The sequence below is a fragment of the Micropterus dolomieu genome, linkage group LG23 (assembly GCF_021292245.1).
Source record: "Micropterus dolomieu isolate WLL.071019.BEF.003 ecotype Adirondacks linkage group LG23, ASM2129224v1, whole genome shotgun sequence".
Taxonomy (NCBI): domain Eukaryota; kingdom Metazoa; phylum Chordata; class Actinopteri; order Centrarchiformes; family Centrarchidae; genus Micropterus; species Micropterus dolomieu.
The window spans coordinates 17,435,148-17,446,318 of record NC_060172.1 but is presented as its reverse complement, the minus strand read 5'-3'; the positions used below and the strand labels follow the sequence as shown (position 1 = coordinate 17,446,318).

General features: G+C 37.8%; 1 protein-coding gene across 1 annotated transcript in view; it reads left to right on the top strand.

Annotated features, from left to right (window-relative positions):
- Nucleotides 1-1,382: 1,382 nt before the first annotated feature.
- Nucleotides 1,383-11,171, top strand: part of LOC123962915 (sodium/hydrogen exchanger 6-like) — a 13,351-nt gene continuing 3,562 nt past the window's right edge. The window contains exons 1-13 of the mRNA XM_046039414.1: nt 1,383-1,789; nt 2,603-2,802; nt 3,106-3,183; nt 3,446-3,522; nt 3,687-3,799; nt 3,942-4,047; nt 5,560-5,701; nt 5,860-5,965; nt 6,939-7,027; nt 8,413-8,526; nt 10,098-10,209; nt 10,856-11,009; nt 11,110-11,140. Of these exons, the coding sequence (XP_045895370.1) occupies nt 1,513-1,789; nt 2,603-2,802; nt 3,106-3,183; nt 3,446-3,522; nt 3,687-3,799; nt 3,942-4,047; nt 5,560-5,701; nt 5,860-5,965; nt 6,939-7,027; nt 8,413-8,526; nt 10,098-10,209; nt 10,856-11,009; nt 11,110-11,140 (1,599 nt within the window). The 5' untranslated portion in view covers nt 1,383-1,512. The remainder of the gene's footprint in view (nt 1,790-2,602; nt 2,803-3,105; nt 3,184-3,445; nt 3,523-3,686; nt 3,800-3,941; nt 4,048-5,559; nt 5,702-5,859; nt 5,966-6,938; nt 7,028-8,412; nt 8,527-10,097; nt 10,210-10,855; nt 11,010-11,109; nt 11,141-11,171) is intronic.

Here is an 11,171-nt window from a genome sequence, read left to right as displayed (position 1 = left end):
CTTGTGTTTCGCCAGCTGCAGGAGCAGGAAATGTTCGCACTTCGCACGTTTGCACTAGCAGTAACTTAATACAGCTTATTTATTTTTTTTTCTTTTTTACAGCTTACACTGGATGATAAAGCTGTTCTCTTGCAGCCTACTTGAAGCCAAAGTGGTCGCGAGTTTTTCTTTGCCCTTTTTTTTTTACTTAGTAACGGATGTAATTGCAAAATGTAGCGATGTACAAATTTAAACAAAACACACTTAAGTAAAAGTAAAATTAGAGATTTAAAAAACTACTTTTAAAAGTACAAGTACACAAAAAAAACCCTACTGTATTACAGTAAGGTGAGTAATTGTAATTCGTTATTTTCTACCTCTGAGTTTCAACTTGTTAATGTCTTTATTGTACTTTTTTATATCTTATTTTATTGTATTGTCTGTATTATATTCTATTTTATTCACTGTACATTTATATGCTAGAGGTCTATAATGGCAGTTTTTTTCATTTAGTTTTTCCTTTGTAAAGCACTTAGTTTGTTTATAAAGGTGCAATACATATAAAGTTTATTATTATTATAAGTGTCTTTGACTGAAAGTGTATAAATTATAGCCTAGTTATTTAGAGAGCACTAAATAAAATAGTAATTGGGAAAACAAGAATCATATACATTTTATTTATTCATACATGTTAGAGAAACACCAGTGATGTGTGAAGAAGATCATATGATTTGTTCCAGTTCTAATGAAAGGCAGCAACTAGAAGTTACAAAAAATCAGACTTGATTATTCTAAAATCATAACTTACAACAATAGTTTTGACATACACAAACCATCTTAACGTTTTATACAACATTTTATCACTCACTGTAAATTCACAGAAATTTTGGCAGGGTTTGCCACTCATTAGATTAATAGACAAAATGCATGAAAGTATAGGTGAAGGCTACTTCACATGGTCTGAGCCTGAACTTTCCAAAGCAAGGCAAGAACACAAGTGCACCACCTTATACACACAAAACATTTCATCACTGCACTATATATGATCAGTCTGTGTAGTGATTACATAATGTATATCAAAGTTACACAAAATACATGTATTGCAAATAATTTCAGCCAAATTACGTTTTAAAATAATTTTTCATTGTCATTATCATTCTTGTCATTTTTCCTATACTATATATACAAATTGTTTTATTGTTTGTATGAATTAGTTTTTAGTATTTCCATTTTAGTGGATTTTATTGTGCAATTTCATTGTGCAATGACAATAAACCTCAAACTTCACACACCATAGTGTTATTTATACTTCTGAGTCGAATCGACGGCGTTGCCTCTGCGTAGCGGCGTAGCTACCTCTAGTCATGGGGTGACTTTTACTTTGAAGAACCGGAAGTTTTAGTGTTTTGATAACGGCTGCGGAAATAGCTGTCATTTGCCCTCGTCTCGCCGATTTCTCGTCCAAGCAATAGTTCTCTCGTCAAAACCGATAGGAATTAAACGACTAATGTAACCGTTTCACAGAAAGCCACAATGGGATTTACAATGAGACGCTTTCTTGGTGTTAAACCGTCGAAAGCGCTCCTGTTGTTGCCTTTTCTGTTGACTTTATTGCTCGTCGGGAGCCAAGGCGAGAGCAATGCGATGGACAATGTCGCAACTGAGAGGATGGCTGAGGAAAGCCACCGTCAGGACAGTGCCAATCTACTGATATTCATAATGCTCCTAACACTCACAATTTTAACCATATGGCTGTTCAAACACCGGCGATTTAGGTTCCTGCACGAAACAGGACTTGCCATGATTTATGGTAAGACCACTAACGTTAGCTAACGTTAATGTCAGTCAGTCAATGCTAGCTGGCTATGATGTCGATAGCTCCTCAATCTTAACCAGAAAACTACTTTGACAGCTTATTCTCAGGTTTCAAAGTTCATGAGGATGCTTCATGGGAGATATTAGCATACTGTTGCTGGGAGTAAGGAATAATATTTATCCAGTATTGTATGTAGCGTTACTGTCAATATTAAAGTAAGTGTATTAGGATTGTGGAATTGCCTTTTTGTGGTCTTTTTCTAAATTGCTGTCTTCTGTCAGCTGTTAAAATATACAATAGATTATAAGGTAATAAAATATATAATAACATAATAAGTTAACAAGTTAAGTTAAAAAAAGCAAACCATTCACCTGCACCATTATCATCTGCATTATCTGTTGTGCAGTGAGAAGCTGCTTTGATGAATCAGTTCATTTGCTATAAAGCCCACCCCTTTCAGAATAATTAACTTGCTCCAATTAAATTTTTTTTGTAAGACTCCAATCTTATTAAAGTATTTAGCACACCCAAATAATTCAAAACAGGTGTTTTAAATATAACCTCACCCAATTTTGGAACCAGACAAGCAACCTCAGTGTCTCCTTTAATAGACTAATTTTTATAAACTAGCTTTTATTTTGTTTTTATGATGATGTGTTCTTTTGTCTATGAAGTATTTTGTTAACTTGTTTACTATATACAAATAAAGGATAGTACAAATAAAGGAGACTATTATTATATACTACAAGTCCTTGGCTAACTGCTTTGCCTTCACTCCCTCTCTCTTCCTACCCCCCTTTCTTGAAGGCCTGCTGGTGGGTGTGATCCTGCGGTTTGGCGTCCATGTGCCTCAGAGCATGAGTGACGTGATCCTCAGCTGCGCTGTCAACGCCAGTCCTGCTACTCTGCTGGTCAACGTCAGTGGGCGATTCTACGAGTACACTCTGAAGGGGGAAGTCAGCCGGGGCAAAGGGCACCAAGTGCAGGACGATGAGATGCTGAGAAAGGTAAGGGGATGAACAGATGGAGGATTGAGTGGAGGGTGCAAGTGGTTGTTTTTGACGTGCCGCTCTCGACACAGTTTATGAAATTTTCCGCTGGTGTGCGCCAAAAAGCAGTAAATATGTCTTTTGTATAAATTGATAAAGGCTTGTCAGTATAGGTACATAGTGTACTAAACAGCCTCTGCAAACTCTGACATAAACATAATCTATGTCTATAAAATGTAAATCATGTTAATTTAACAGGTGCAGGAATTCACTACTTGAAATTAAATTTTTTAAACTATTCTACCTTACCACTGTCTTAAGGTGACCTTTGACCCAGAAGTGTTTTTCAACATTCTGCTGCCTCCCATCATCTTCCACGCAGGTTACAGTCTGAAAAGGGTAAGATTATTAAAGTACATATGATACGCTAATTATGTAAATCAACAATTCAGATTTTTCCCAAATGAACTAATCAGGTAATATTATTTATTAATAGGCCTCTATAGTATATTGCCATGCACCACAATGCAAGGAAATTATAATGTTGTTTTTCAAATACAGATATTTTTTATCATTGTGATATTTGTCTGTATTGCCCCAGCCTTACTGCTCGTACTAGACAGCCTCTGTTCTAATAAATATGTGTCTTTGTCTGTCTCAGAGACATTTCTTCAGAAACATCGGCTCCATCCTGGCCTATGCTTTCATGGGAACAGTTATATCCTGCTTTGTCATTGGGTAAGTCATTTGGTCATCTCTGAAATGACCTCAGGAGGTGCTGATTTGTTTTTGTTTTTACACTTTACATTCAGACTCAAATACATTTCATATGATCAGTTTGTTGAACAGGAAAGCAGTGCCAGTGTCTTTTAAGACTTGTGTACATCCTTCTTTCCTTCTAGGCTGATCATGTATGGCGTTGTGTCCTTCATGAAAGTTGTGGGCCAGCTTGGGGGAGATTTTTTCTTTACTGACTGTCTTTTCTTCGGGGCCATCGTTTCGGCAACAGATCCAGGTAGGTAGTGCCATAAGATAATGGTTTCCAAAGACATATTTTTTTTACTTGTCTGTACTAATTATGTTTATTTTGGAAGCAGTGTGACATTTTCTTGTTCCTGTTATTACTTTGATGTTTTCTTTTCTCCTCTGTGTCTCAGTGACAGTGCTGGCTATCTTCAATGAGCTAAAGGTAGATGTGGACTTATATGCTTTACTCTTTGGGGAGAGTGTCCTCAATGATGCTGTGGCCATCGTCCTCTCTTCGTAAGCATTAATAAACACAGTGCAGAAATATACACACACAGCAAGTATGTACATTTCAAGAGTAAGAGTGTTTCTTTCCCCTGGTCCATGCTGGCTGTGAGTAGATCACTTCCCATCTTATAGAAGAGACGGAGGACAAAATCCACAGTCCTCTTTTTGTGCAAAAAATGCGTCCTCAGTTAAAGCTCATGTGAGGCTCCACTGGTCTGAGTTAGATAAATCAAGTAGGGTTTTTTGCAGAGAAATTTCCTTTTTGGTGTGAAATTCAGCCATTTGTTTTCCGGTGAGGGATAGTAAAACAAAGAGGGTCGACTCTAGCTTTGGAAGATACCTGCTGGTTTTTGTCTGACTGACAGATGAAGCCTCATGTCACCTTCATATGAACTTTTGCATTAGGAAGGGATATTTTCATGTGGCCAATAACTCCTGAAATGAACATACATACTTGCCCATACATGTATTGTTTTAAGATGGACTTTAAAAATTTTAACCTACCCTTCAATGTCTAGTAATGTCCTGCACTGTAATGTGGGAAATTCATCTTTTTTGTTTTGTACATTGCACACAAATGGACACTAATCATACTAACATCAGTCCCTGTCATTTCACTGCTTGCCTTCCTTCACCCATCCGTGTCATTCATCGCCTACTTGTACGTATGTATGCAGTGTTCTTCTCCGCTTGGAGAAGCAGGGTAGGCAGGGGGCCGGAGCTGTGCTCTACCCAGGAGACAATGGCACAGTCTTGCCCGAGGGGCCAGAGGAATGGCTGGGTGAAAACCAGACATTGACTCCCCGGTGGGATGTTTTACGTGGTAGATGGTTATAGTGTTAGAACCTGATCATCTCAACTATGTTGCAGATCATTACCTTGAATAGAATGTAGCCCATTAGAATGATCACTGTCCTCCCCTACACCCTGTGGCCACTGCAACCCTTTCATATCTAGTCCTTGTATCATTTTCATTTTCTTTATGCTCTGTAGTCCCTGCAAATTACCAGAAAAGACTGCTTTTTCATTAAAGTTTTGATAACCTATGTGTGTGAAAGGTTTATTACTGCTGGTGATTTGCTTTTTTGTTTTTGTGGTACTTTGGGAGCTTCTCCTCATAAAGGAGTAGCACAGTTGGCTGTTTCTATACTCTTTTTGGATATCAACCAAATGGTGTTGAGAGATCCAAGACCCAGTTACAATTAAGCATGCAAGACCCTGACCACCTCCATTTTTATGACTGTAAAACCCAATTCCAGTGTGTGTGAAGTCTTTGTTCCTAACTAAAAGGCTAACTTAAATTCTGTAAATTCATGCAGTACATGTAACATCAGCCACTGTTGGATTTGGGTTGCTGCAGGTTTGATTTGATGCCTGACTTTATCTTGAAAATCTCTGTTTGTGAGCATGTTGTTTAACATTTGACCAATTCCCCTTTCTGGATTCTTAGTAAGTGTGCGTTTTGTTTTTTTCCACGTAAATGTTTTATTTGTGTATACTCTCTGTCTATCTGCGCTTCAGCTCCATTGTGGCGTACCAGCCTGCGGGAGACAACAGCCACAGCTTTGAGGCCATGGCCTTGTTGAATTCCTTCGGCATCTTCCTGGGCGTCTTCAGTGGATCTTTTGCTCTTGGGGTGGCCACTGGCGTCATGACCGCTCTCATATCCTTTCAGCGGTTGATTATCCATCGTGTGCATGTATATTCTCTTTCAGATTGCCTCATTTCACTAAGGCATGTAATTTGTATTTTTACACTTCTGCAGGTTGACTGTGGATGTGCCACTTCTTGTTATGCTCCTTGACTTTCAGTTTTCATCACGTGACCAAGTTCACTAAGCTGAGGGACTTCCCATTGCTGGAGACAGCTCTCTTTTTCCTCATGTCATGGAGCACCTTTCTATTGGCTGAGGCCTGCGGGTTCACAGGTCCACCTGCACACAGCACTCATGCATGTCACTTACACAGAGTTTGGCCATCTCATTTTGACTTAGTGTTGGTGAATTACTTGTAATTAATGACATTTCAGTCTTTTGATTATTTTTTAACATTGGGTCTAATTTTACTTAGTTGTATTTTTTCTTACTTGGAAATATTTACAATGAACTTTCATCAAGCACTCATATATATATATTTTTTAGCTTAGGTTTTATTCGTAGGAAGTTTCAACTGTCACTTAATGACTCCATATTTAGTACAGCAAGGACGATGAATCATTAACACGAGGGCAAATGAAACCAACTGAAACACACCCTCAAACTACTTGTTGGTTTATCAGTGTAATGCAGAGGATGCCAAGGTTAATTCATAACCTTTTGCCACTTAAAAACAAGTTGTTAATTAATAATATTTAATAATTAGGTGCTTAAATTAATAATAATCAAAAGATAAGGCAGACAGTATTCTGTATTTTTGTTATTGTCAACAAAACCCATGAAAACACCAGAACCAACAACGTGTTAGTCTTGCTCTCACTACTTCCTGACCTCCCTACCTATTGGTTCTTACTGAAGATGTAAAACAAAATTTCTTTTTTTTTTTTTTTTTAAACTGCTGGTTTTAGCTAACTTTACTCAAACATGAGCAATTATTGGCTTTGTTGAGGACTCTCTAAAGCAGCAGATAAATACACATTCTGTCCTCTAGTGAGTATTAACAGCAGCAGGACAGTGAAGAGTACGTGGGATTGACTTAAAATAAACTACAACTACTACTTTTCGTGGTAATGAAGAAACATGTCAATTCATCAGTGTCTTTTGGCTTTTAAATGAGATTTCACCATGAACATCACCAGACTTTCCCTTTAACACAGATTTTTAAATACTTTTGTCCTCCTCCAGTAAAATATAATTCATTGTACTTTGAGTAATATTGAATGTGTGTATCTGTGTTTTTATTCAGGCGTTGTGGCTGTGCTGTTCTGTGGGATCACTCAGGCTCACTACACTTTCAACAATCTCTCCCCTGACTCTCAGGACAGGACCAAACAGGTGATACACAATCACATATCTTTGTGTACTTGATCCTTTCTTCAGTTTAAATCATTGCTCTCTAAAATGTACACATGCTGCCAAGACCAATACTGCTACTACTGCTAATAATATTGATGATAATAAATAGATTTTATTTGTTTAGAATTTCAAAATAATCATTTCAGATTACTATTATTATTGCAGAAAGTGCTAAGAAAGCTGATGCCATCTATGCACTGAAGTAGGGAGCTGATAGACTTGAATATAGCTCTGTGTCGTCTGGATACGGTTGGAATCAGAGCCGGGATTTGATAAGAACTGGATTTGATAAGTAGAATCATAATCTGAAATAATAAAAACTGAAAGGATACCCAAACCTAGTTTTCAATAATACCAGTTATTGGAAGCACATAGAGGCTAAATAACACCCAAACTGTGACACCTAGCACCTTATCACCATACAACACGGCAGGATGTTTGTGGCATGAGTATATAGCACAGCACTGTGTTTCCAATGGGTTAGATAGGATCTAAACTAGTGTAAACTCGTCATCTCAGCAGCAGCCTGATGAAGAACCAAGATAGTTTTACATCTCTAACTCCACTCCAAGATAAAAACTGTGAGAAAGTCAGTTTGAGTGCCTGAAAACCAGACTGAATGTTTCTTCATAAACATCGTTTGTGTTGAGGTAGCCACTTAGCTGGATGCACACTATGTCCTCAGTTATATTCAGGACATCAGCTGTTTAAGGATTTTAAGAATACTGCAGGTGCTGACAAAGTGTGGTGGTGGATTAATTGTTCTTGTCTTTTGTGGCACTAACTTTATTATTAAAGAATGCAAAAAAAGAAACACATCACAATTTGGGGTCTGCCAATAGGTGAGAATAGCACTTGACAGTTTAAACATATGTGTACCTTCTCATTTCTCCCATTGTGAGAAATGTTTCAACATGGCCAATTAAATACCATTATTCATGTCACTATCTAGCTGACAATTATTTGAAATCTATACACTTAAAAAACTAGGCACTAAACATGGCTGAGCAATAGAGTATATTGATATTTTATTGTTTACTGTAACTTAGAAGTAACTAGAAATCTTGCACACTGTTGGTCACTTATATCCACTTTATTTAGATATTAATCTTAACTGAAATCTGGGTCTTTCTTGTTTTTAGTCCTATTATAAAGATTTTATGGTGTGCAACACCAAAGAACTGTTTGAAGTTTTAAATGTCTAAATTATGTATAAATTTGACAATACAGGTAACATTTTACACTAATGTCATCATGAGTCATCTGACGACTGAAGTGAACGCATGCATGCAAGTTTACAAGAAACTTTCCTGTGATACCTTACATCCAAAATGTACATTATTTTATTATCTCTTTCACATCAGCTGTTTGAGCTGCTGAATTTCCTGGCAGAGAACTTCATCTTCTCCTACATGGGGCTGACTCTCTTCTCCTTCCAGTCACATGTCTTCAACCCTTTGTTCATCATTGGAGCCTTTGTATCCTTTACTAAATGAATCAAAGCCTTCCTGGATGCTCAAGAAATCACTGAGTATCTGACCAAGAATGTTGTTCCATAAAACTACTTCCTTTTTGGCTCCCATAAATGTTTTAATAATGTGATAATTGTTGTGGTTAAAAGGATAGTTTGTGTATTTTGAAGTGAGGTTGTATGAGGAACTTAGCCATTTTCATTAGGGGTATATTTCTGTCACCTGTCTTGCAAGACTCATGCAATTGAGACCCTTTACATGCCATCATGCCACACATCAATTTTGTCACACAGTGAAAAACAAATGTATAACTGATGACAGAAAGTGCCACAATCATGTTTAAAGAGGTTACTTCCCCAAACAAAATACACAAAAGAAGAAGGAAGAATCACACATGCATGTGTGCTGACTCAGCATGGATGTAATTACATGAAAAAAGTTGATCTACAGAAGTAATTACTGCATTATATTCTGTTATATTTTTATATTTTGAATTGTCACCTACCAACTGAATTTTGTGTTTCCCTTTACATAAAGACATTTCCAACATAAATTGATGCAGAAAAGGCAGAAATTAAGTGTGTAATGCTAATTTTTTCATATAATTTGGCATTGAAGAATTCTTAAAAATAGTGTTAAAATTGCATCTTGTCTCGTACTCATGAACCCAGTATCATGTCTCGTTTTGTCTCGTGAGCTAAGCATCTCATCACACCCCTAATAATCAATGTATTACCTGCAGTAAATGGCGGTGAGGTCATCCCCAGTTTGGAGAAGCAGACATGAGTCCTGGCAGGCAAGCTAAGCAATGCACTACTGTGGACTGGTGCAAAAAACGTATTTTAGCTACATAACAAAATCCATATCAGTTTATATATATATTAAGAATATTTTGCCTCGCCTTCAGACAGCTCTAACTATAGAATGTCCGTATTCTCACGCTTAAGCCCAACGACAACAGACCAGCCATTTGCGTTAGTTACTGTGGCGCAGCCCAGAAAAAAACATCTTTGAAGTCTTCAGAAACGTGAAGTTTGATTTCATTCTGATCTTGCTACAGTACTTGCTTAAAAAGGTTATCTGATGGAGAGGTAAAGCCATGAAGCTTCTCCAAGTAGATCTACAGTAGATAATATACTGACTGTGGATAAGTACCTTAAACAACCTTACTTTAAAATACCCAAACTATCCCTTTAAGTATCACAGGTTGTTGTTTCTTACTTGTTTATCTATCATAGCCTATTACAGTCCATAATACTATAACATGATCACCCTCCATGAGACTACACCTGCATCAGTTATGTATAGCAACTCCAATGTATTTAAATACATTATGATACACCAATGCTGATAATACAGTGTTTTCATACAGTACATGTATTTTAAAAGATATTTTAGTCACTGCCTCAGGGAGCCCAAGAATAACAGAACTAACCAACACATTTGAAAGACAGATTTGTCAAACGTGAGCTGGAATTTCCAAATTGCCATCTACCCATGATTATTTTCCATCTCAGCTTGCCCGTGCTGGATTGCTTTGCGGTGTGTTGTGACCTTGACCTTCCCGCGTTGCATAGGTGGCTGTGTTTCTGGGGAGGGCAGCGAACATCTACCCTTTGTCCTTTCTGCTCAACCTGGGCCGCAAGAACAAGATCGGATTTAACTGTCAGCATGTCATGATGTTTGCAGGTACCGAGACCATAAAGTCTCTTTTGTCAGCTCTTGGCTCTCAAACTTTGTTACGTAGTAAAGATGAGGAACCAAAAATACTACAGTACCTCTCAGCTGGGACCTGGTTCAATTAAAATCAGTGGAAAGGAGCAGATCTAAGCCTGTACTTAAAAACAACATTTGCCTAGATAATAGTGTGCTAAGACAGTCTCCTTCTAGACCAGCAACACTCCCACTCAGACACAGTATTGTTATGAATATCAGCCCCATACGTCAGCTGATATTTACATTTGAAACTGGCTAACAATAGAAATCCCCTACATGTCTGTACATAATGTTTCTTTGTGTCTGAGCCCGCAGGATAACTTCCTTTTATTATGCAGAACATTTTAACTGTTTGTGTTGTGTTTATGTTATGGTGATCGATGCCTATAAAAACAGCCTTGAGAGGAATAAATACATACAGCACATTGTGCAGGATGAGCTTGGCAACATATGTCCAGTAGTTGGGGAAAAAAAATCACCCCAGTACATCAACATGACATATATGGCTTTTCTTCAGTTAACAATAAATGAAAATGCGCACATTACCTCACTTTAGGTCTGTCACGGTGTGAAACACAACCACATACTTATTCTCACACTGTCTTGTTGTCTCCCCCAGGTCTGCGTGGGGCGATGACCTTTGCTCTTTCTATCCGAGACACAGCGACATACGCGCGCCAGATGATGTTTTCCACCACCCTCCTAATTGTCTTCTTCACTGTGTGGATCTGTGGAGGGGGCACCACACCCATGCTGTCCTTCATGAGCATACCGTAAGACGGGGCATCTGCTTTTATGCATTTATCTCTCCGTTTGTGTGCTTTTTTGTTCCCTCCTCTATTGAACATTTTTCTGCTACCTTTTCCCTGTCAGGGTGGGTGTGGACTCTGATCAAGACAACTCTGTAAGTAATTAGTACAGATTAAAATTTAAAT